The sequence below is a fragment of the Oryctolagus cuniculus genome, chromosome 2 (genome assembly GCF_964237555.1).
Source record: "Oryctolagus cuniculus chromosome 2, mOryCun1.1, whole genome shotgun sequence".
Classification (NCBI taxonomy): domain Eukaryota; kingdom Metazoa; phylum Chordata; class Mammalia; order Lagomorpha; family Leporidae; genus Oryctolagus; species Oryctolagus cuniculus.
This window is the reverse complement of record NC_091433.1, coordinates 184,789,885-184,816,317: the sequence shown is the minus strand read 5'-3', so window position 1 is coordinate 184,816,317 and position 26,433 is coordinate 184,789,885. Positions and strand designations below refer to the sequence as shown.

Genomic DNA, 26,433 nt, shown 5'->3' with positions numbered 1-26,433 from the left:
AAGACCAGAGCTCTTGAGGCCCTGCTCAGCCCAGACCAATAGTAACGTTCACGTAGCCTTGCTTACCTCACAGCACGATACAGAACCACGGTACAGCAAGGATCCCAGGACTGACCTCTCTGCCTCTTATCTCAGCAGAAAAACTCTGCTTCCTGCCTAGCCGATCAGCAGAGGACTGGCCTCAGGATGAGCTGCAGCCGCCATGAGCCACCACAGTCTGGCTGCCCTTCCTTGTTCCAGCAGTCAGGCAGGGTTGGGAACAGCTGCCCTGTAAGGACACCCTGATCATCGCCGACTCCTTCCTGAGGCTTCCCCTTCCTGCCCACCCAGAATCTTCCACTAACACTGGAGAGGAATCCCAAGAAACAGTTGCCAGCTAAAATGTAGGAAGCCCACTTAAATCTGAATTGTAGATAATACTTCGAATATTGCAGTACTTAGGGAATCTGCAGTATTTGGAACACGCACTAGAAACAATTTTTAAAAATCTAGAATTGTCAAATTTAATTGGCATCTTGTCTTCTTATTTGCTCAATCTGTCAGCCATACCCTATTGGTTTTGCTAAGTAGAAAAAGGAAAACTTAGAATGTGCAACAATACATATGTTTGTCCAATTAAAAATTTTTAACCACTTTTTTATCAGCTGTGCAAATTAAATGGGAAAGGCCTGCCATGGTGTCTGACCAAGCATAAATGAAATCAGCTGGGGAGAGAGAAAGGCTGAATCTCTCTGTATACATTGAAAACCCTCTCTCTTCATTAGGATGTGAATTCTTCCATTCCAGGAATGTGCCATTTATACAAAAACTTTTAGTTTATTAACTCCCTTTGATTCCTTTTTTGATTTTTGAAAGACGGGGTGAGGGAGAGAGAGAGAGAGAGAGAAAGAGAAAGAGAGAGAGAGAGAGAGAGAATTCTTGAAATGCCCTTAAATTCCAAGGCTGGGCCAGGTTGAAGTCATGAGCCAGGAATTCAATCCAGATCTCCCACATGGGTGGCAGGGACCCATGTACTTAAGCTATCATCTACTGCCTCCCAAGATGCACATTAACAAGGTGCTGGATGGCAAATGGAGTTGGGACTCAATCCCACACACTGTGAGATGTGGGTGTTCCAAGAGGTGGCTTTAGCCACTACTCCACAACATCTGCCTCTATTTAAAAACTTTTAAAGAGAACTTGCTATTGACAGGGACTGTGCTGGAGACTAGGGAAGTAGGGATGAGCGAACAGCGAAGCGGTCGCTGGCTCAGAGCTACAGGTTGATGCCTTACTCTCACAGTAAGTGTTCCAAGGCCTCACACGTGGCTGAACCTCTCTGTTGACTAATTATGCACAGCTGCCAGCCCTTGTGGGCACCCAGTGCTCCGTGAAGCTTCATTCAATGAGCATCTCATGGCTGATGGGCCCTTCCCATAGCCTTGCTGAGGACACAGAGGGAGCATCCTGGCTCTAGGAGCATTTGCATTCCTGCACTGGATTTTAAGTTACTGCCAGTGATGGGCCAAACGTTGGAAGGTTCGCTTTTGCTGTGTTGTGCACAAGAGAGTCTCTCCTAGGATATACAAACAGCCCTATAGAGCTGCCTCTTTGCCAAGTGCTCTGGACAGAGGGGTCTCCTCTCTGAGCTCCAGCCTCCTCCCAAGTGAAGCAAATCAGCCCAGGTGATCTCAGGGCTGTGCCAGCTGGTGTGCAGCTTCGGCAGGGGCCTGGGAAGGTCTGGCTGGAACATGGCTCAGTGACTACTGCAGACATGAAAGGGTTTCTTCTCTCAGCTGGGGACCCCTGGCTGTGCACAGTCACCTTTAGTGCTACAGGAGATAAAGTATGACTGTGGGAGGGGGGATTCCCAGCATCTAGAACAAACCTAACCAACCAAGGAGTGTTTGCCACAGACACGAGAAAGCTGACCCAGGAGGGACTCCGCGGAGGGCAACGTGAACACCCACTTTGGGGCCACTGGGGTGTGAAGGAGCTGTTCTGGTTGAATGTGTAAAACTGGTCAGAAATGACTCCCGTAGCTACCCCAACTCATGTGGGTTGATGACCCTGTTTCCAGGTGTGGGAGGGAGCGCTAGTTGGCAGGCCTGGGGTCTCCGAGACAACAGAGATTTGGGTTATAACATAGTGGGCTTGAGTCCTGCTCTTGACACTACCAGCTGTGTGCCCTGAACTGAGGCTCCTTCTCTGTAAACTTGGGAGTTCCTATGGCACAAGAGTCTTGTGGGAAGACACCTGGCAAATCACTGCAAACATCAAGGAGGACATGGAAGAAACTCCCACCTGCAGGAATATGAGTTCACTGAAAAGTGAGTGTGCGCACGTGTGTGTGTGTGTGTGTGAGAGAGAGAGAGATAGTGAATGTAAAATAACTGATCATGGGCCTGCCTTGTGGTGCAGTGAGTTAAGCCACTGCCTGAAGGCCAGAATCCCATATGAGCACTGGTTCAAGTCCTGGTTGCTGTACTTCTGACCCAGCTTCCTTCTAATGCACTGGGAAGGCAGTAGATGGCCTAAGTATGTGGGAGCCCTGGATGGAGAGTTCTAGGTTCCAGCCTTAGGCCTGGCCCAGCCCCAGCCTTTGCCACCATTTGGGGAGTGAACCAGTGGTTGGAAGAACTCTCTTTCTCTGCGTCTCTCCTCTCTCTGTAACTCTTGCCTTTCAAATAAATAAATAAAACTTTTAAAAAAGCCAAAATAAGTGATCATTTCTCAGTATTTCAGCAATTATTTCACTGTTTAGTGCGATAACATTTCTACATTAAAATACTAACAGTGGAACAGTGGCATAATTGAATAGCAAGTGAGGCACAGAGCGAGGTAGACATGCATGCTTGCAGTACTGGCGAAAGCCTCGGGAAGCCAGGGCAGCAGCAGTAATAGTTACTTCTGCGTGTGGAACCAACTTTTCCGTTGCTGTCATCTTGCACAGATGCCATGGCGGAAACTGGCCACACGGGGGAGCCTGCCGCCCTCGAATGGCTTTTAAGAGGCCAAGAGCTTGGAGCAAACGGAATGGGCCTGAGTTTTGGTCCCCAAACAGGCCTCCACGGAAATCCTCCTTTAGCAGGTTCGCCGGCGGCGGAGGCCGTGTCCCCCGCGGGAGTCCGCAAGAACATCCCAAAGCGAAAGGGCGCAAGAACGTTTCTGGCATTAGGTGATAGCGAGACGGGCATCCTGGTTGCCGGAGGTCACTGTCAAGAGCCACGGGGCGGGGACAGCTGGCAGGGGAGGAGGGCACGGTGACCTCCAGGGCGATGCTGGCACCCCGGGGCCCCTTGGGTACGCAGACTTGTCCCCAAGGACGCACAAGCAGGGCAGGGCCTTTACAACTGCGGGAAGTGAGAGATGAGAGGGCTTGGATGGGAGGAAGCTGCCACATGAATGGCAGGTGCGTGAGGGAAGCCCTGAGGGTTTCTGAGGTGTGGCCACCCTCCCCCAACACACAGGCATCCGCGCCAGACCCACCTGTCTCACAAGAGCATCTCTGAAGGGTGGGTGGTACCAGAGAAGCCGAGCGGGCACTATCAGGATTCAGTGAAAACAAGTTTGAAGCCCCGGGTTCCAGACAGGCACACCGGCACCGTGTTTGTTTCTTTTCCATCTTCCCCTTGCCCGACGTGCTGGAGGTCTGGATCCTGGAGGAGGAAAGGGGTGGGGTTTGGGAAAGAGGAGTCCCTCCACCCCACCTCCAGGTGCTGCAAGGGCGGGGCTCCACGCCCCTCTCCCTGCTCTAGGGCCCTTCGGACCACCAGGCTGCAGGCCAAGTGGAAGCCGGGAAGGCCTCATGGCACCTGTGAAATCTTGTTTCAACTCAAACTGGACTTGAACAACCAGCACATACCCTGACCTCCTTGGGTATGGCTAAGGCCAGAAAGGAGTCATTTGACCCTATGTGACTGAAGTGGGAGAGTGGGGAAAAAATCCTCTTCTAGCCTCCCTTGGCCTGCCAGTCAGCAGATTAGGCAGGGGCTCTTCCTCATCCATGCACAGGGATGAGGAGGGGAGAAGGAGGAAAAAGGCCCCAGGACAGGTGCAGAGCAGTGAACAGGGATGTGGGAGGCCCAAGAACTCTTGGTTCTGACCACCCTGCACCTCGTCCCCTGCTGCAGGGTCTCAGAGCCCCTGCAGCTAGAATGCTCCACTGGTATTGACTGGGGTTTGTGGGGCCAGAACACAATTCTTCAGTTAACCAGAGAACAAGAGGGGTTGCAAGTCATGGGGAAAGAAGGATTCCATGGCCCTAGAGCCATGTCAAAGCCAGAGAGTAACCGTTCCAGGTGCTTGTGGGTCACCCAGTCTTGGCTGCCAGTGCCCCACTCGGCCTGTGCATCTGGGAGGCAGGGTCAGGTGATGCACACGGGGAAGGGCGTGGCTGTGGGCAACAGCATTGAGACTTCACAGCATTGTTGTGGGGTAGGAAGTGTTTTTCCTTTGATTTTCTCAAGTGTTCTTGACTTGCTGTTGTACCCTACAGACTGCTGTCCTTGGTCGTTCCTTTCGGATTATGTTGATCAATAAATAATGTGCCCTGCAAATGGCCTCTTTTAAAATCGCCACACGTGGCACAGCAGAATCGCAGAGGAAGTTACAGCTTCTGGCAGACCGGAACTCCACACCTCCTGGGCTCTCAGGTAAGGGTGCTGCTGCAGATCGCCCAGCAAGGCACCTCTTCTCTCTCAGTTGTGAAATCCCCAGAGGGCAAGGACCGTCAGCCTCTGTGATGACTCCTGTGGCCTGCAGAGACCAGTGTAGGGTCCCAGGATGGAACTTTACCCGCTGGAGAGGGGAACTTGGCTTCTTTAGTGGCATCTGAACAGAGAAGGAGGTAGCCCCAGGAGGGAAGCGATGAGATGAGGCCACACAGCGTCCCTGTGGCCAGGTGAGGCCTGGGGGTGGGTGTAATCACGTGAGCATGCTTTTGAGAGCCCCCTGCAGCTCAGCACCTTGCTGAGGTGCCTCTGAGCACTGGGCACAGAGCGAGACTGTTCTGCAGGATTCCTGTCCTCAACTGGGACACAGCCAACTCTGTTCCTTCATCCTCTGCAGATGTCCTAGCTTTTGGGCCCTTTTTTTTTAAAGATTTTATTTATTTGACAGGTACAGAGTTACAGACAGTGAGAGAGAGACAGAGAGAAAGGTCTTCCTTCCGTTGATTCATTCCCCAAATGGCTGCAACGGCCAGAGCTGCGTCAATCAAAAGCCAGGAGCCAAGTGCTTCTCCTGGTCTCCCACGCAGGTGCAGGGGCCCAAGGACCTGGGCCATCCTCCACTGCTATCCCAGCCACAGCAGAGAGCTGGACTGGAAGAGGAGCAACTGGCACTAGAACCAGCACCCACAGGGGATGTTGGCGCCACGGGCAGAGGATTAACCTAGTGTGCCATGGCACTGGCCCCATGGGCCCTTTCCTAAAATCAGTTCAGTCTGCTGAATAATTCCACCCTCTCATGTGGATCAAAACTACCCTCCTACTATGGTCTGTGTTCCCTAAAATTAATGTGTTGATTACCAATGTGATGGTACTCGGAGGTGTCATCTTTACAAGTTGATTAGGTCATGAAGTCATGGATAGAAGTGGTGCCCTTTGTACAGAGGTGCTTCCAAGAGTTGGTAGGAAAAAGAGGCAAAAGCCAAGTTCGTTTGGTGCAAAAATATTGAGATCTGGGTGTAGTTTTTCAAAATATGCATTTTCCATGAACTTTTTGAAGACTTGCCCCACCCCCCAAAGGAGGGACAAGAGGACTCCCTCCCGTGTGAGCGCACAGTGGGGTGTCTTCTAGAATCAAGAACCAGGACCTCACCAGACAAGGGATCTGCTGGGACCTGAATCTTAGACGTCCAGCCTCCAGAACTGTGAAGAAATGAGTTTCTGTTGTTTATAAGCCACCCAGTTTAGACTAAGGTAAGCCCCTTGCCAGCCCAAACAGACCAAGATGAGCCCCTTGAGTTACCACACTATCTCTGTCCTATCTTCTTCACCTTCTTTGGGTAAGCACAGGGCAGAACCACAAGTCCACTGGGCTAGCAGAGGCCAAGAGCTTCCCTGTGGGTGACTCCCTCCAAATGAGGACTAGGGAGGGGTGGGAAGGCCAGGGCTACCTCTGGAGAAGCCATTTATGTCTTTGTTCATTCAAGTGTTTTGAGCACCTCCATTGTTCCAAGAACTGAGTTGCATGGAGTCAATAATGGTACATGCCTCATGGGTTAATAAGTATAAGACACTTTGGCAATACTTCAAATGATAAGTGCTTGATAAAAGTTACTTGTTATTATTGCAAAGTCCTCTCTTCCTAACTTAATGTGAACCTGACCCTAACAGGGGATGTCCATATGATGCGTGACATGCCTAATGAAGGGGCCTCTGGAAGGAAGAAGCCAACCGTTTTACACTTTAACAAATTCATTCTTGAGAAAGAGAGAGAGACAGAGAAAGAGAGAGAGAGAAAGAGAGAGAGAGATATCAATCTTTCATTCCTGGTTCACTTCCTAAATGCCTGCAAATACCGGAGCTGGGCCAGGTCAAAGCTAGGTGCTGGGTCTGCCGTGTGGGTGACAGGAACTCAAGTACTTGGGCCACCACCTGCTGTCCTCAGTGTACATGTTAGCAGGAAGCTAGAATCAGGAGCAGAGGCAGGTCCAGTATGGGAGGTGGGCATCCCAAGTTACATCTTAACCCCTGACCCAGAGGTCCACCCTGCCTTGCACCTTTAAAACAGAATTGTTTCCTTATTATACCAGGAATGCACCAAGGATAGAAACTGTGTTTCATTTATTTTGTATGTCCTTTACCTCTTCCCCTTTATTCTGCCTTTTGGGCTTATTGAAAGCTATTTTTTAAAAATATAAATTGAACCATACCATCCTGCTTTTCCTAAGCTCTGAGCACACACTGTGGGAGCTCACTGGAGACTGCTGAAATGTGAGGCCATATCCTGTAGTCCCTGAATCCAAGCACACTTTTCCACTAGCTGTTCAAAGGCAGTCAGCACTCTGTGTCCATGAATTCTGCACTTGCAGATTCAACCAACCTTAGGTTGAAAACAGTCAAAGACAAATGGGATTACATCATATTAAGCTTCTGTACTGAAAAAGAAACAATGAGCAAAGTGAAGATGCAACTGACAGAATGGCAGAAAATATGTGCAAAGTAAGTAACTGATAAAGGATTAATTATCAGAGTATATAAAGAGATCAAGAAACTCAACAACAACAAACAAACCACCCAGTTAAGAAATGGGCAAAGGACTGAAAAAGGAACTTTTCAAATGAGGAAATCCAGCAGGCGGGCACTGCGGCTCACTAGGCTAAGCCTCCGCCTTGCGGCGCCGGCACACCGGGTTCTAGTCCCGGTCGGGGCACCGGATTCTGTCCCAGTTGCCCCTCTTCCAGGCCAGCTCTCTGCTGTGGTCAGGGAGTGCAGTGGAGGATGGCCCAAGTCCTTGGGCCCTGCACCTGCATGGGAGACCAGGAGAAGCACCTGGCTCCTGCCATTGGATCAGTGCGGTGCGTTGGCCACAGCGCGCAGGCCGTGGCGGCCATTGGAGGGTGAACCAATGGCAAAGGAAGACCTTTCTCTCTGTCTCTTTCTCTCACTGTCCACTCTGCCTGTCAAAAAAAAAAAAAAAAAAAAAAAAAGAAATCCAAATGGCCAACAGACACATGAAAAATGCTCAGGATCACTAGCTTCAGTGAAATGCAAATCAAAACCACAATGAGGTTTCACCTCACCCCTGTTAGAATGCCTTTCACACAAAAATCAACAAACAACAGATGCTGGCAAGGATGTGGGGAAAAAGATATCCTAATCCACTGTTGCTGGTAAAGCCACTGTAGAAGGCAGTATAGAGTTACCTTAGAAATCTGAATACAGACCTACCATATGACCCAGCCATCCCACTCCTGGGAATTTACCCAAGGAAAATGAAATCAGCTTAGGAAAGAGTTACCTGTACCCCCATGTTTACTGAGGCTCAATTCACAAAAGCTAAGATATGGAATCAACCCAAATGCCGATCAACTGATAATTGGATAAAGAAATTTTGGGATATATGCATCATGGAATACTACCCAACGGTTAAAAAAAAAGAAATCCGGTTGTTTGCAACAGAAGGAAAGAAATTGGAAAATATCATACTTAGTGAAATAAGCCAGTCCCAAAAGAACAAATATTATATGTTCTCCCTGACCGGTGATAACTAATAGAGCATCTAAAAGGCAATCTATAGAAGTGAAATTCAGATTTTGAGAAGCAATGACTTTGAGCAGCCCTTGTCTCAACTGTTGAGGAAGTTTTTTTTTTTTTCATAATATTTGTTGAACTCTTTACTTAACAGAGTTAATCATGTGTATAAATTAATTGAAAATGGGTGTTAGTAAAAAATAAGAATGGGAATAGGAGAGGGAGAAGGAAGTGGGGTGGGAGAGTGGGTGGGAGGGTGGGTATGGTGGGAAGAATCACCATGTTCCTAAGGTTGTAATGATAAAATGTGTGGTGTTTGTGTTCCTTAAATAAAAGGTTTCTGGGGAAAAAAAAGAAAATAGTCAAAAAAATTAATTGTCTTTTTTTCCCCTTGTCATTATTCCCTACACAATACAGTGCAGTGCGGCAACTCTTTATGTAGCATTTACATTATGTTCGGTATTATAAGTAGTCTATAGATGGTTTAAACTATATAGGATGATGTACATAAAAAACACAAATGCTTTCTTTAAAAAGATTTATTTATTTTACTTGAAAGAGTTGCAGAGAGAGAAGGAGGGACAGAGAGAGAGAGGGAGAGAGAGAGAGAGAGCGAGGTCTTCCATCTGGATTAACAGGGCATCAGTTTGGCATATCCTAATCCAGTTTATAGTGGGCCAGTGGTTTTCACGCTTCATTTTAGATGTATTGCTAGATAAGTCTGGGGCTGAGGCAGAAAAAAAGGGAACAGCCTTATTTTCTCCAGGATAATGATAATGATGATGATCGCTATCCTGATGATTTTGTTCATTTTGATGTTTCTCCAGTGTGCCAGCCCTATTCTAGCAGCTGGTTGAGAGAATGCTTGGGAATGTGAACTGTCCAGTGGTGCTTTTTTTTTTTTAATTTTAGGTAGGAGTATTTGGAGGGCTATCAGAAATGATTCTCTGGGTGCCAGCCTACTCCAAGGAGACAAGGCAGCACTTTTATCCAGCATCTGTGAGAAATAAGGGACCCACACTTTTCTAGCCAGGAGTTCTGACCTAGAAAGGTTTTCTCCCTCAACAAATGAATCCAGAGAACAAGATAAGCTGGTAAAGATGTTCAGAGAGCAGTTTGGTTAGTTTGAAAAGAGAAAACTCAAATTTCACATTTCTTGCCAGATGGCAGAGGTACCCGCCAGGCTGAAACGGATGGACAGATGGGTAGATGGACGGATGGGAAGACGGATGGATGGGCAAATGGACAGATGGGAACATTAGCTTCTGAAATTGCTCTAGAGAGAGAGGAACAGCTAGAAGCTGTCTGAACTCTAATGGAATGTTTACACAAGCATTCTACATTATTGTTTGCTGATCTTAACGAGCTTTTCGTTAAATACTGATACCTGTTTCAAAGGCTTGGGGGTGATGCCCTGTGAAGAGAAAGATGAGAAAGTGTTCGTGGTATTTGTGCAATTTGTGGAACGCATATAAAGACAAGATCCAGTGCCCCATTCATAAAAGGAGCTGTTGGTAATGAAGTAGGTGGTTACTAGGTTGAGGTCCAGGTGAGGTCAGTGCAGTGGGGCAGCCCAGGGTCCAGCTCTAGTAAACATTAGTTCTAGTATTTGTCATCAATCAGTGTAGACACACAGAGACACAGGTCTTCAGCCTGGCCAGTCCCACCTTTAGACCACTGGCATCACCAAAGTCATCTACAATGACCAAGGGGTTGGTCTTCCAAAGAAGTTGGCAGGAGGCTATACTCACAACCATCAGAAATAATGTCACTCAAATTTGCAAGACAGGGAAGAAAGCAAGCTTGGCCAAGAGCTTATTAGATTCAGAGACACAGGCCACAGCAGGGAGGAAAAAACAGGCCTTTCTGGTGTCAGAGTTGATTGAGTTCCTGGTTGCTAGTAATTGAAAAACGACTGTCAAATTTAATCAGAGGATAATTTCTTGGGAGCTCACAGAGTTCATGAGCATTGAGAGGATCACACTTGGGAATTGGCAAGGTTAAAAGGCACGCTGGATGGTCAGGAGAAAAGAACAGAAATAGCAACTATATCAATCCTGCTGTGGCAGCTACCATCACCACCATTCTAACAAATATCCTCCACTTGCTCCATGTTTATTCCCTCTCCCCCTTATTTACAGTACAAATTCTTGGCTGACTGGACAAACAGGTGAACCAATTACTATGAGGTTCCTTTCTCCTGAGAACAGCTAATAATTACTTGGCATTCTCAAAGACACACCTGTCTTGCTTTAACCAACCTTGTAAACTCACTGAATATGGAAAATAACTACTCTCTTTGTGTAAAGCCTGGACTAAATAGGAAAAGAGAGATGACAAGAATGCTTCTCTATTTCCATTTGGATTCTGAATGATTTTTTTTCTAATCTCACAATCAGTGGTTTGTATTTTTACTTTCTATGCTCCATAGAACTACCAAGTCAGGACATTAAGTTGACTTGATCATAAAGTATGATCTCTACAGGGTAACACATATGAGAAAATAGAAACCTGTTGGCAGTACACACAGCTTGCTCGTGTAGGTTGAGTTATCCTTTAGGATGAGTGTGAGGCTCCCTTATTCTATTGGAAGGAACCAGAATAGGGAGGAAGTAGGGGATGGTTAAGGGTTGGGACTTCTCTCTGTGCTCTTGTCCTGGCCCCACAAATGATTGGGGTAGAGTTGAATCTATGGGTTGCTTTGCAAACCAGGTTCTGCCAATCTTCACAGTTTTTGCTGAATCTGGTCAATTTGCCTAGCATGATTTGGTGAAAATTTCCCATTGACTGTAAAACCATGTCAAGGGAAGGACCATGTGTCATTGTCCCTGTAGTGAGAAAATATTTTAAAATATTAATCAAAATACTTTACTTCCTATGCCTCTTTTGCACACAATCTTCCCCCTATGTGTCAGAGCAACAGGATGCCTTGGGAAGATTGGTTGTTATTACAAAAATTCAAAGAGAAAGAGGGGCAGGTGCTGTGGTACAGCAGGTTAAAGCTCTGGCCTGAAATGCTGGCATCCCATATGGGTACCGACTCTAGTCCCGGCTGCTCCTCTTCCAATCCAGCTCTCTGCTCTGGCCTGGGAAAGCAGTAGAAGATGGCTCAAGTCTTGGGCCCCTGCACTAACACGGGAGACCTGGAAGAAGCTCCTGGATCCAGGCTTCGGATTGGCACAGCTCCGGCTGTTGTGGCCATCTGGGAAATGAACCAGTGGATGGAAGACCTCTCTCTCTGTCTCTCTATCTCTGTAACTTTCTTTCAAATAAATACAATAAATCCTTAAAAAAAAGAATTCAAACAGAAAGAAATGTTAAGAGTTCTACTGAGGCTCATAACAAGGAATTAGAGAGAAATGGAATCATTACTGAAGTTCAAGAGTCAAGGTTCTGAGACATACAACATATAGAAGAGGATAAAACCAATTTTCCTACATAGAATTAGTAGAACTTGTGACAAGATGGTAGAAAGAACACTGGATTTAGATCTGAGAGAGCTGGTAGAGACCCTAAGAAAGGGAGGAAGATGGAAATTCCAGATAAGTTTGTAAGGAGCACAGAACAAAGGATTCCAGTTCCCTTTCTATAAACTATGCAGAGGTACCTGCTTTCAGTGGGACATTTATGCCAAAGAGCACTGGCAGCTGGTGAGCAACTTTGAAGTAGAAAGCTACATGCACACTGCCTTGCACCCCATGCAGTGCAGGCAAAGAGGCTGAGGGTTTCTGATCCCTGCAAAAGGACTTCATAAGTGCTGTAAATGGGGAACCAAAAGCAATGGGGCAGGCCCCTTGGGGAACAGAATGCATTCAAGAAGCTATTTAGGGTCCAGCAAGCTTGTGGACATCAGTGATGAGTGTACATGAATCTCAAGCAATGGTAAACTTTGCCCTGCAGAAGCTACTGTGGGCAGAGGCCCTTTGTGGAGACTGTTGGGGTGCCACGCAGCCCTCCACAGATCCCAGATGCTTCAGGGCATAAGGGAAGGAAGGAGGTGGAGGAAGATCTTGTATTTATAGTTTAGGAATCATCAGATTTACTTGGCATTGCCAGTATTGTTTTTTGCTGTCGTAAATGTAGTAGAGAGAGAAAGACAATTTGCAATTTGCATCTTTGAATCTATACCCTTGAAATTCACATTCAGTAACCATGGTTCTTTGCACTGGGCCTGGGACAGTGTTAATGTTCAGAAAGTATCTGTTGACTCGGGGGGAAGAATGAATGAGAACGCAGCCCTTCTGATGGTCAGGAGGAGCTTACCTCTTCTGGAAGCCATGCTGCCGGCCCTGTGGCCCAGGGGATCCTGCTGGCCATCACACAGCAGCACTTGCTGGCTCTGCCTGGGGTGGTGTACATCTAATGAGAATTCAGCTCAGACCCACTATTTCACTATGGGAGTGGAAAGGTAGGCCTTGAAGTTTATATAGGATTTATATTGATGCTCATCATTAGCTAACCGGGAATTTATTTTGTTTATGGGAAATTCTTCTTTGTATACAGAAAAGGAGGCTGGGTACTATGGGCCAGGAAGGAAAGTGGAAGATAATTCACATTTATTTATTTATTTATTTAAACAGAAAAAAGCAGTGGATAAGAAAGAGAGGAAAGCCCATTCGGCCACATCTTTCATCCACCCCATTTCTTGACTCCAGCTTTCAGACAAAGTGACTAAAGGGAATGGGGTGGGGGTCCTGAATGCAGGGGAGCTTTCCTCTAATTCCTGCATAGCGAGCAGAAATGGATTATTAAGGAGGCAAAAGTGAGCATCCTTGAAGGCTCTAATGAAAGAACTCCTGTGGCTTGATTTTCTCCATATTCTTTTTTTTTAACTTTTATTTAGTAAATATAAATTTCCAAAGTACAGTTTATGGACTACAATGGCTTTTTCCCCCCATAACTTCCCTCCCACCCGCAACCCTCCCATCTCCAACTCCCTCTTCCATTCCATTCACATGAAAATTCATTTTCAATTATAATTATATACAGAAGATCAATTTAGTATATATTAAGTAAAGATTTCAACAGTTTGCACCCACACAGAAACACAAAGTGAAAAATACTGTTTGGGTACTAGTTATAGCATTACTTCACATTGTACAACACATTAAGGACAGAGATCCCACATGAGGAGTAAGTGCACAGTGACTCTTGTTGTTGACTTAACAAATTGACACTCTTGTTTATGGCATCAGTAATCTCCCTAGGCTCTTGTAATGAGTTGCCAAGGCTATGGAAGCCTTTTGAGTTCGCGGACTCCGATCATATTTAGACAAGGTCATAATCAAAGTGGAAGTTCTCTCCTCCCTTCAGAGAAAGGTACCTCCTTCTTTGATGGCCCATTCTTTCCACTGGGATCACTGGGATCTCACAGAGATATTTCTTTTAGTGTTTGTTTGTGTTTTGTTTTTTTTTTTTTTTTTTTTTTTTTTTTTTTTTTTTTTTTTTTGCCATAATGTCTTGGCTTTCCATGTCTAAAATACTCTCATGGGCTCTTCAGCCAGATCCGCATGCCTTAAGGGCTGATTCTGAGGCCAGAGTGCTGTTTAGGACATCTGCCATTCTGTGAGTCTGCTGTGTATCCTGCTTCCCATGTTGGATCATTCTCTCCTTCTTAATTCTATCAGACAGTATTAGCAGACACTAGTCTTGTTTATGTGATCTCTTTGACTCTTAGACCTATCATTATGATCCATTGTGAACTGAAATCGATCACTTTGACTAGTAAGATGGCATTGGTACATGCCACCTTGATGGGATTGAATTGGAATCCCCTGGTACGTTTCACATAATTCACATTTATTAATCCCTGTTATGCTTGGTGGGGCACTGAAGCCTTAATACAAACTTTTAAGTTAGTGCTGGTTTTAGCCTCATTTTATAATGGCTAAATTATAGCTTTGATTAGCACACCTGGGCATCCAGTTGACCTTCAAATGTTGGTTGAATGAATTGATGAGTGCAAGTTAAGTCCCTTGCTCAGGTCTGTACAGTCATTCAGTGACAGAGCCTGGAACCTGTAGATATCCATGAGGCTGCGAAGTACATACTACAGATGTCAACTTGGTGTTTCATTAGTCTGTGTGTATTTTGATATAAAAAGAGGAGACTGAGTAATTTATAAATAATAGCAATTTATTTCTCACAGTTTTGGAGGCTAGGAAGTTCAGGATCCAGGTGCTGGAGGTCTGTCTGCTTCCAAGATGCAGCTTTGTACACTGTCCTCACATGGTGGAGGAGCAGAGGAGCAAGAACACACTGAAGCCCTTGTATTAGACCACTAATCCCACCCACGAGGGATGTACCACAATGACTTAATCATCTTCTAAAGGCGCTGCCTTTTAGTGCCATCACACTGGACATGAAGCTCTAACACATCAGTCTTGGAGGACATATTCAGAGCACAGCAGTGATCATTGGCTAGGATCCTCCTTTTCTGTAGTCTTGACTTTCTTGATCATCATTATCTTGAATCTCCAAAGTACTTTGGTGTAAACATCTTTCTTCAAAGCAGGAGAGACAGGGAGTGTGTGAAGTCCCAGGGAGAATTTAAGGCAGATGAGATAGAAGTGGCCTCCTGTGGCCTCTGTCTCCCCAGCCAGCAGACGGTTTGGACGGGTTGTCTGCTGGGAATGAGACCTTGGAATAGAGTTCAGGTGGGAACCATCCTGGGCTTAACATGGAGAAGATTTGGATGGGTTTTGTGGGAAGCATTAAGTGAACTCATGTTTATTTTTGCTGAGAGCAGAGGGGAAGCTGAATAATTTGAGAGGAAATTTAGCTAGTACAATTCTGAGGGCAGAGTTATTGTTAAGTTGTGGAGGAGAAAACAGAATTTCTGAAGATTCTACAGGGAGTAAGTGGCATTTTGGATTTGCGTCACCTCCTGCAATTGTCCATACATTTTAATGGACTTGGCTCTAAATATTTATTTCTCAGTTGATTATTTCACAGGAGGCTCCTGACTTGAGAGTTGAGACTACCTTCTTCATCTTTGTGCTTTCCTAAGCCCTAAGGGTATTGTGTAGCCCCAAGCAGGCAATCAAAGGAACAGGGGTCAGCTGGAAGCTGAGCTCAAGATAATATCAAAATGCAGTTTGAGGGGTGGGTGTTGTGGGACAGTAGGTTAAACCACTGCTTGGGATGGCTGTATCTCATAACAGACTACCTGAGACCATGTCCCACCTCTGCTTTTGATCTAGCTTCCTGCTAATGTGCCTCCTGGGAGGCAGCAGATGATGACTCAAGTCCTTGGGTCCTTGCCACTCAAGTGGGAGATCTAGATGGAATTCCTGGCTCCTGGTTTCAGCCTGGCCCAGCTCTGGCTCTCGTGAGCATTTGGTTAGTGAACCAGCAGATGAACGATCTCTGTCTCTGTCTCTCTCTTGCTCTGCCTTTCAAATACATTTTAAAAAATGAAGTTGGCCCTTTTGTATCCATGGGTTCCATATCTGTGGATTCAATCAACCATGGACCAAAAAAATTCAGAAAAAATTATCTTCATACTGAACATGTACAGAGTTTCTTCCTTGTGATTACTCTCTAAACAATACAGCAGAACAACTATTAACACCGGATTTACATTGTATTAGGTATTATAATTAATCTAGAGATGATTTAAAGTATAGAGGAAGGCGTATGTAGGTTACATGCAAACACTACAGCATTTTATGTAAGAGGCCTGAGCATTTGCACATGTTGGTATCTGTGGGGCATCCTAGAACCAGTGCCCTGCTGTTATTGACAGGGACTGGATCCAGGCTTGTTTAGGGGAGCAGCCAGGAGCGAGAAGGCAGAGACTCTGTGGCTGCTTAACCCATGCTCTCACAGATGTATTCTTTGGGAAGATGTGGCCTCATGATGTCCGAATTTCCCTGGTTCCTCAAGATTCTCCTTCTATTCCAAGCTCCAAAGTTTGGGAGGAGAACTTCCTGTACTTGCTTTTGCATGTGCCTACCTGCATGGTCAAAGACTGACTGGCAAGCTTTCCTGCTGTTGCTCTTCATGACTTAGTAACCCACTGCCAGCCTTGAATATAAAGTAATTGAAAATGAAAATTCATAACAGCCTAGCACTCGGGTGAAGGGGAAATCCTGAACCTTCACAATTCCAGGGGAGGCACTGGAGTCTGCACCAGGGTATGGATGTGTGTGATGCATATGTGTGGCTTCCCCAGAGTATGCACACATCCATGCAGGGGAGGATGTGCATGTAAATGTACATGTGTGTAGCTGTGGCTGCATGTGGGCCTAGGTACTACACAGGTGAGTCACTGTACTGGAAATCCATCTGCTAGCTCAGGAGAAGCTAGACTTTTCTAGACTTCTCAGTTATAAAATGACATAAGCCCAAGAATTTATTTGGATCTCCCAAAGGTGGTTGAGAAAATATCTGCATTGCTGAGCCCCACAATACTCAACATTCTAGAAGTTAAAGAATTCCTTGGGGCTGTGCTGTGGCTCACTTGGTTAATCCTCTGCCTGCGGCGCTGACATCTCATATGGGCACTGGGTTTTAGTCCCGGTTGCTCCTCTTCCAGTCCAGCTCTCTGCTGTGGCCCGGGAGTGCAGTGGAGAATGGCCCAAGTGCTTGGGCCCTGCACCTGCATGGGAGACCAGGAGAAGCACCTGGCTCCTGGCTTCAGATCGGCCATAGCTCTGGCTGTGGTGGCCATTTGAGGGTGAACCAGTGGAAGGAAGATCTTTCTCTCTGTCTCTCTCTCTCACTGTCTAACTCTATCTGTCAAGTAAATAAAATAAAAATAAAAAAAGAATTCCTGAAGAATCTTACATTTTTGTCTATCACAAGTTCATTAGGAACTACATAAAGTAGTGCCTATGTATAATATTAATATTTTTCCATCAGTTGAGATCGGGATCAATTGCATTAATACACACAGGGACACACAAAAAAGTTAGCTGTTTCTATCCTAGGTAAAATAAACACTGTGATTGGCAATGCATACATTGATGTGATAGCTCCGTGAAGCAGGAGCTACACATCCCATTTAGCTCCCACTGCACCAGGCCTAGATTGTATCCCTTTTCTCACATCCCCAATGGCTGCTGGAACTTCAGTCGTCTCACCCACATGCCAGGCATGGGGCTGGGAGAAGGAGGAAAAGGACATACACCCCCTTCTTTGACTCCACGGATACATCACAGAGAACTCACACATTCACATCTGACTCTAAAAGCAGCTATGGCCATTCCAGTGGCAAGACATGCTTGGGAATGTGCTGTGCTTGCTTGGAAGCATGACTGCTCTTTCAAAGCTGGGCTTCTGTTACTGAGAGAGAAAGGAATAATGGAATGGAGTGGCAAGGGGCAGTCCCTGCCACTTAGCTTTAATCCTGCTCTGTCATTTTAACACCCTGCCTGGTGGATAAGGTTGGCAGTGTCAGCCCGCTGACTTGTGAGTTCTTTCCAGGAGGAACATGCTACTGGCCTCTTGCTCCTGTTCTGTCAGATCCTTTCTTTCGTTTGGTATCTGGCATGTTAGCACATTCAAAATCCCCATATTCCAGGTGAGAAAACTGAGCCAAATGCAAGTGGGATGACTCGTGATGCGGGTTAATGACAGAATTGAGGACAGAACCCTGATTCAGGCTACTTATCACCCCTCCATGCTAGGATTCCCTGAGACGCGGGGTCTTTTTCAGGTTCATATGGCTGTCTGGAGAAAGCAGTCGTTACATGACTCACTCCTCTTTCAGATCCTGGGAACACGGGCGTGCAGTCTGAGCAGTGCTCATTCAGTTATGAATGATGTAGCTCATTGTGCTAAGAAAAGGAGAGACCATTTTTCTATGTGTTTTCTTCATCTTTGTCAAGGAAAGCTCAGAGTCAGTCTGTAAGAGGTAAGTCTTTTCAAAAGCAGAGAAGGAAGCTGTGAGGTGATCCCCACCCAGGTTCCAGGGTGCCTCATCCTCTGGTGGTCACGATATCCACCTATGGATAAGTTCTTATTTGCTTTTCTTTCTACCAGACCTGGGCACAGTGCTAGGTGCTTTCTGTGTATCGTTCATTCTAATTTTACGGCTCTGTGAGATAGGTAAGTGTTCTGAGTGCTTTCTCCTTACTCAGCTAGTAAAGCAGGACCCCTCTGCACTAAATAGTGTGAGGTGTCTGAATACAACACATTCGGCCCTGGGCAGATGGTACTGGCGGCAGTTTGTCAGTTATGTGCACAAGTGCTCATAGCCCTGGGGAACTAGATGCTACATGCTATGCAGGGCCACATGACGTGGCACTTGGGGGCAGGTTTTACAGTGACAAGTGGGTGGGGTGCTCCTGACTGGCCAGGGAGGACAGGATTGGATCTTTGAGTAGTTTTGTGGACTGGCAGCGTGCAGGAACCCATGGGAGGACTGAGTAGGGTGGGGCTGATCCTGCTGATGGGGAAATGGCCAGGTGGGGAGCATGTCCTGCTGGATGGGGTTATATCTGGGAGAACAGGGGAACTCCTGGCTGAGCTCCGGGGGCTGAAGATAGATGTCAGCTGGGGCTGGTGAGGCTCAACGGCATCACCACGGCACATGGAATGTCAGAGCTCATGGTACAGCATCATTATCCCCATTTTATATGTGAGACACAGGAAGGACCAAGATGACACAGCTAGTTTGATGCTGTATTTGATGCCAAAAGACTTCTTTCCTACAAGTTGCTCTGTGTCACATCTTTATCCATTCCCACCAAGTAGGTGGGGGAGCATTTTGCATGTAAGGAGACAGAGGGGCAGAGAGAGAGGTGACATGCTCAGAGCCACACAGCTGAAGGACAAAATCTGGCTAAAACTTGTGGTGTTGAGTCCCCTTGGGGACAGCTGACTCTGGTGTTGGCCCTGACATCAGAAGAGTGGCCACAGCCTGCTGACTCCCACAGCTCTAGGCTGGGTAGGGTAGAACACAACCTTGATAACAAGGTAGAAATATCAGTGAGAATTCATTAAACACAGGGCAGGAAACAGGATCAACACTTCAAGTAAATTTTGGTTTGGGTTACTCATGGAGAAATAAGGACTGAGACAATGATATTAGGTATGTGCGTTTTAAGGGATGATATTCAAAACAGCTAACAACTGTTAGGCTGTCAGCTCTGGATGGCCCAGCCACTAATCCTTTTGCTGCTAGATGATGGAACTGTCCGGAGGGTGCTGGGACAATGGTGATGGTCCCCAGGGAGCTCAGGGGCATGATTATTTACAAAACCAATTTGGAAGCATTTCATTATTTCCTTACTACCCCATCCAGACCTTATAACCAGTAGTCTTGCTCCTGGGTATGTATTCCCTGCTCAAGTTCTCCCCGGGTTCAAGGGGTGACACATTGCCAGGACACATCCCAGTGTTGCTTGCAGTGCTGGGAATCTGAAGCATTTGGGTAATGGATGGCAGTATGTGGATGAGGCAGGCAGCGAACAAAAGGAACAGACCAGATGCATGCAGAACAATGAGGTTGGAGCTGAAAACACTACACCATGGTGAGCAGAATGCAAGAGAAGATTGAGAGAAAGGACAAATTACCATTTACATGAATTAAAAATGTCTGCATTCAGAACAGCCTCATACACTTTACCAGGACTCCTGGAAACAAGAGGCTACCACAAAGTACATTAGAATGGCTGCCTATGGAGGGTGGGATGGCCATGCAAGTGTGGAATGTGGAATAAAGGAAGAGAGAGAGAGAGAGAGAGAGAGAGGGAGAGAGAGAGAGACCTGATCCTCTATGTGCTAATAATGTGAACATTCAGAGAAGCATGACTAAATTAACCCTCTGCATCCAAGAGAATAAAAATGAAAAAGAAAGGTGAAATCAGTTGGTGCAGCTGACCCACACTCAGAAGTAATCCTGGCCACACTTATGCAGGATGAGTGGGGTGCATTTGAGGTGGGAGGACCTGTCAGTTACTGGCTGGAGAGAGCAGGGCCTTGCTGCTTTACTGCTCCTCCAGAGAGATCTTTGATTCCTTCTCACCACAGTATCTTGACTTGGTAGAATTTCTTTCTCATGACTCTCATAGGAAATTGTGATTTTTTTAAAAAGAGATTTTACTAGAGAATGAAGAAAGACAAAATACGTGAACAGAAAAACATAAAGGGAAATGGAGTCTAAAGACTTGCTTTATCCTAAGACGCTAGCATTCTGGTCATTGAGCTCCTGGCTGGCCCTGTGCTGGACCCCAGCCCTGGGCTCACTTCCCTGTCACAGCTGCAGCTGAGGAGCATGGTCAGGGCAGGACTGAGGCCACCAGTTCCTTGCTAAGATGGCTCCTATACCCTTTTACATGCTCTCCAAGGACCAGGGCAATTTCATCCTGTGTATGGTATTTTCAGTTTAATATATGCTTTCTGGGAGCAGGTGAAAGGACATGAGCATAGGGGTGCCACAGGAGCACTTTGAGAGCCCTTCTCTTCACTGCACACCTATTTCCTTCCCTTCCCTGACTCTGGGGTCACACTGGACTTGTTGTTCCTTTTACCATCATCAGGGCAGAGTTTGCTAATTCTTGCAGATGGGATTGATGGAGGGTTTCCCATGGGTTCCAGCAAGGGAGAGAATTTTCAAGATCCAAAGAGGTTATAGTTTGAATATTTGCCTCCCTGAAGTCAGGATTTTAACCCCAGAAGTCTAATATCGATGGCACTAAGAGGGTGGGAACTTAATCCAATCATGGCATTTAGAGGTGGGACCATCGCAAGAGAGATTTAGATTGGATTAGATTGAATCCTGTGGCTTTATAAGAGACCAGACAGATATGGACAGACACGCCTACTTCCTGTCTCTTGGCATTGGTGTTCTGCACGGCTTTGGGACTCTGCCCAGCAAGAGGGTCACTGCGAGATGAAGCTTCCAGACCTTGTACCTCCAGCACTAGGAAGCTGAACGTGCCTCTCCCACTGACCTCCCATTGGAGAGAACTCAGTCGTATGCCCGCCTTCCTGCATGGGAAAGTAGAATGTGTAGGTTTTATCCTAGACAGTAGTATAGCGAGGAGAGTGGTCCACTATCCTGCTTTGCCCTGGAGTAAGGGGTTCCTGGGATGCCAAACTTTAGTTGTAAAACTGGAGCAGCCCCAGATATACTAAGAACAGTTGGTTGCCCTAGTACCCAGGTAACAACTGGAGATAATATTGCTGAGAAAGCAGAAAAGGCCATAGGAGTGTACCCGGCAGTCTGTCATTAGGATACTCTTCACTTTTCTAGTTGGAAATGAAGGCTAGACACTAAGTTCCACCCAATGAATGAAGGCTTACTAAAGGAGTGCAGAACTTCCCTGGAAAAAAATACATGAGGATGATATATATGGTCTTTAGTGCCTTTTGATCTACGTATCTGCACTCTTTCACACAGTCTCAAGAACTTCATTCATCTGTCTATCCATTCATCCCAGAATCTACTTTTTCATTCTCTTAAAGATTTATTTACTTATTTGAAAGTGTTACAGAGGCGTGGGGGGGGGGAGAGGGAGAGAGGGAGAGAGGGAGAGAGGAAGAGAGGGAGAGAGGGAGAGAGGGAGAGAGGGAGGGAGGGAGAGAGAGAGCGAGCTATTTTCCATCTGCTGGTTCATTCCTCAAATGGCCGCAAAGTCTGAAACGGCCCAGCTGAAGTCAGGAGCTGCATTTGGGTCTCCCACTTGGTGCAGGGGCCCAAGCACTTGGGCCATCCTCTTCTGCTTTCCCAGGCCATTAGCACAGAGCTGCATTGGAAGTGGAGCAGCCAAGTTATGAATGGCATCCATACTGGATGCTGGAGTCATAGGCTTTGACTCTACACATTATGCCACTATGTCAGCTCCTGTCTTAAAACATTTGGTGAGCATCTGTAATAGGCCATGAAGACACTGAAATGAGTAACATCACACAGTTCCTGTCCATTAAGGAGGTCACAATTTAATGCAGGAGACTATCCAAACTGGCCATGAGTGACAGTACCTGATAGGGGTATAAATGTATTGGAACATTGTGCAAAGTAGAATGGACGTAGGAGAGGAAGCAACTAAATTTAGTTTGTGAGTCACAGAAAGTATCACCGAATGGATGATGTTGGGCATCAACTAGTTGTCTTCCAGGTGGAGGAGGAAGCATGATGGACACAGGTCCCCGCAGGGCAAAGGCTCTGACAGCGAGCATGCTGGAAAGATGGGTCAGTTCTATCGGCTGGAAGGTAAGGAAAGTGTGGTGGGGAGGGGCAGGGTTGAAGAAGGAAGAGGAAAAGGTGTGAGAAGCATGACACATGGTGAAAGTCAAATTGTGGCTGGATTCTGAGCCATCTAGAAGGCCATCCCCAGGGGTATTTTCATGGCCTGACTTCTCAGACAGATCATTACCAGGCTAAAGTATGCTGAGGATCCACCAGAGTGCACTTTTCCAAAGCCTGTCGACCAGGGACAGTTGTTCTATGGACCCACCTTGGGCCGTACGCTAGGATCCTCAGAAAGTGAGTCCAGGTACCCCAGGCCTGGAGACATAACCCATATTTAGTCACAACACTCTTTTTAAAAGCAGTCTCCTTTTATCTACAGAAACATAAACCTTTTAGAGCTGGAGAGTTCCTTAAAGATAATAGAGTGGATGCCTGGAGAGCCTAAAAGGAAACTTCACTGAGCTGTTAGGGATGGAGGCATATTGGAATTCAAGCCATTGGACTTTTTTTTTTTTTTTTTTTTAACATTTATTTATTTGAGAGGTAGAGTTACAGACAGAGAGAGGGAGAGACAGAGAGAAAGGTCTTCCATTTGCCGTTCACTCCCCAAACAGCCAGAACAGAGCTGGGCCTACCTGAAGCCAGGAGTCAGGAACTTCCTCGGGGTCTCCCATGTCGGTGTGGGGGTCCAAGCAATTGAGCCATCTTCTACTGCCTTCCCAGGCCATAGCAGAGAGCTAGACTGGAAGAGGAGCAACCGGGACATGAACTGACGTTCATATGGGATATAGGCACCACAAGCGGAGGCTTAGCCTACTATACCACAGTGCAGGCCCCAGCCATTGGACTTTAAGATCATAAATATTCAGGGTCTGTTCAGTATAAAAGTAATACTATGGGGCAGTTAAAGTAAATGTGTAATAATTTCCCTAAATTTAATATAAATTCAATCTTGAGCTTCTAGGCATGCAAGCAGAGGCAGACATGATGGTTTGTACATTTTCTTTTTAACTGGCAAAATGTGGCATAGAAATAAAAGGTGAAAATTCCTAGCGGGAGCAGAAGAAATTGAGCAGTCCTATGACAGGGTCTTTCTTTCTTTAAATTTTTAAAATTACGTATGGCAGGGGAAAGGGAGAGAGAGAGAGAGTGAGAGAGAGAGTCTACCCACTAGTTCATTCTCCAAATGCCCACAATAGTCCTTGGGGACTGAAGCTGTAAGTTCAGCCTTGGTCTTTCATGTAGGTGGCCTCCCAGGTTCTGCATTAACAAGAAGCTGGAGTTGAGAGCAGAGCTCTGACTTGAACCCGGCCACTCCATCATGGGACTGGAAGTCTTAGCTAATGTCTTAACTGTTTGGCTAAGCACCCAACCATTAGCAATTCCCTTCACAAAAGGTCTTAGAAATTCAGTCTTCAAGGAGCTCATGGTTCAGTGGAAGACTCTGCCTGTCGAAAAAAAAAAAAAAAGCCCAATCTGGTAGTTTCACAAAAGAGGGAAGCAAGGTGCTGAGGAAGCAATGGTAGACAGAGGAGACAGACAACCCATGATGGGACAGAGGGCTTCTCAGACAGCTGTGACTGTCAAATGAGCCGCCACCCAAGGGAGAGTGAGTCTGCTGAGCAAAGAAGGGCTCTGTGGTTGGCAGCGGTATTTGAAGCAGAGGAAGCACAGCCATGCGTCAGGGTCTAGCAAGGCCCGGTGGGTCTGGGGAACTGCCGGTGTTTCACATGTTCACACTGGCTGGAGGGACTTTCAGGCAGCTGGGTAGAGAGTGACAAACAAGACACCAACCAAGTAAATGTCAATCACTGTTACCCATTCACTCCCAACCTTCCTGCCAGAGCTGAGAGCATCTCACTGCAGACCGGTTCCAACTTAAGAAGCAAATTAGTGCTTCCCTTACCTTCAGGGTGGCATCCAGCTGGTCTGGACTTTAGTAAGAATGAAAGGTCAAAGACACATTTGAGGGCAGGGGGAGAGGGGGAATGCATGGGTGTGTGGTGGGTGGGTAAGAGAGGGAAACCTCAGAAGGAGTACAGTGTCCAGAGCAAGGGGGACTTGAGGGCTGGGAGATGGACTGACGGCATCCCACATTGGCTTTGCGGTATCTCATGGACTCTGGGATCCTCTTTGAAACCACAGAGGAGTGAGAGCCATTGTCAGCTGCTGGTGTGCCCCTTACAGTAAGTGCATGGGATATGGTATTGTGTGGCATGGAGATACCACAGTGGCATAGGAGGTGTGCCTGTGGGGGAAAGAGGGTGGCGCAATAGGTCAGTCCCCATAGTGAGGGGGCTGAGATCAGGGGCAGGGGCTGTACAGACAGAGGACGTGTGTGTGTGTGTGTGTGTGTGTGGGGAGAGAGAGAGAGAGAGAGAGAGAGAGAATGTAAATTCAGCAGTTTGCTGGGCTCAACCTTGGTTAATGTTAAGGGGTGAACTATGAAGGAACACCATGTTTTGCATTCCCTATAATGCTTTCCTGTTGTTTATATTTAATAATCTATGTTATATTAACCTATTTGCTTCACAGGATCGCCCTGTGAGGGAGGCATTTTCCATTCAGATGACAAAAGCAGAACCCAGAGACTAAGAGGCTCCCCACCAATTCAGCAGGATGAGAACCCCAGCCTGTCTGACTCTCAAATCTATACCCCCTGCTCCACCATGCCCTTGGCAGAGGCCCAGCCCGTCTCCAGCCCTCGAGGATGCCCCTTCTGACCCCGATGTGTTCACAGGTGCCTCCCGGACCCCATGGCAAGGACCTCACTGCCAGCTCCTGTGCACTGCAGATGCCTTCTGCAGTGCTGAGAGATCTGAACATATTTCCTCCTCAAGTAAACAGTGCTGGGCTTTTTGGATAAACTTAGTGAATTTCACATGATTAAGCAGCTCAGTGCAGGGAGAGATCTGCAAGCATTCTTTTAAGGCGCTGGTAACATGTAAACATTTTTAGAATAATCTTAGATCTTAGGTTAAAGATGATGCATTGTATACAAAAATTACCTTCTTGAGCTGCTTGCAAATAGCTGGGTAGACAAATGGTTTGGAGCCTCTTTCATTGGAGAGGGGGCAGGTTTGGGGTATGGAAGAGCTATGGATTAGGGACACAGGGCCCCCAATGCATACTCCACAGGCACCTGCATCCCACCTTGCCGCTCCAGAATCAAATGAAAATGCTGGAGTCTGGTGGTCCAGGGAGATGGTCTTGTTGATGTCTCCTCTGCCTTTCCTGCCCACTGCTCCTCTATCCTGTCCCTCATGTCTCCTTTTAGGATGCAGGCGTCTCCTCCTCTTTGAAGCCTACCAGATCCTAAAGCATTGCTCCCTTTTCCGTCACTCTTACTGTGCGTTCGGATTGCACAAAGAACAGTTAGGAAACCCACAGTCACCATAGGGTACGTCAGTGAGGTCACCTTTTCCTTAAATTCCCCGGCCTCCATCCTCTGCTATGCACCGTGCTCAGGGCATGGAACTCCGTTAGCGAGGTCTTGCTAGGCGCTGCCTGAGGCGGGTGGTCAGCAGGGGCAGGGTCGGGGCGGGCGGGGGGGGGGGACGGCTGGCAGAGCCCGAGCTGCGGGGCGGGAACCCAGGGAACACTGGACGCCTACGGCTCTGAGCAGCTGGCTCCGAGGAATTATTGCACGTCTGCACAATTTAAAAAATCTGCAGTTTGGGGGCGGGAGGGGGAGTGCGGGGGTGGCCCCCGAGCGTCCCATTTCTCCTCGGGCTGTTGACTGGAGCGTTCTGGCTCAGTGCAGTGAGGTCCGCGACGCCTCTAGACCACCCGCTGCCCTCTGGGTTGTCGGTGAACCTCGCCAAAGCCCTCTCCCTCTGACTCCCTCTTCTGTTGGACTTCGGAAGGGGGCCGACTTACCCCCTTGTACCTGTGAGGTGCATATGCTTGGTGCGTGTGTCCAGCCACTTCTGACTCGGTGAGTCGAGGAATGGAACGAACCTCCGCGTTCCGCGCGGCGCGTGTTTCCAGGCAGCGGGGCGGGTGGCAAACGCCAGCAGGCACTGGGGCGCTTTCCTCCTTCGCACTTTGTTTTGACACAAGTTGGGCCTCCGCGACTTCCCAAGAAAACCAGGCAAATTTGCCAAGAGT

General features: G+C 47.0%; 1 protein-coding gene across 1 annotated transcript; it reads right to left on the bottom strand.

The window, feature by feature from the left end:
- On the bottom strand, nucleotides 1–26,433 carry LOC127489187 (uncharacterized). The gene is made up of 3 exons (XM_070069743.1): nucleotides 26,203–26,433; nucleotides 22,959–23,065; nucleotides 1–3,638 (listed from the first exon to the last, which is right to left on the bottom strand). Exon 3 carries the CDS (start codon nucleotides 3,602–3,604, stop codon nucleotides 2,762–2,764), a length of 843 nt encoding a protein of 280 aa, XP_069925844.1. The 5' UTR covers nucleotides 3,605–3,638; nucleotides 22,959–23,065; nucleotides 26,203–26,433; the 3' UTR covers nucleotides 1–2,761.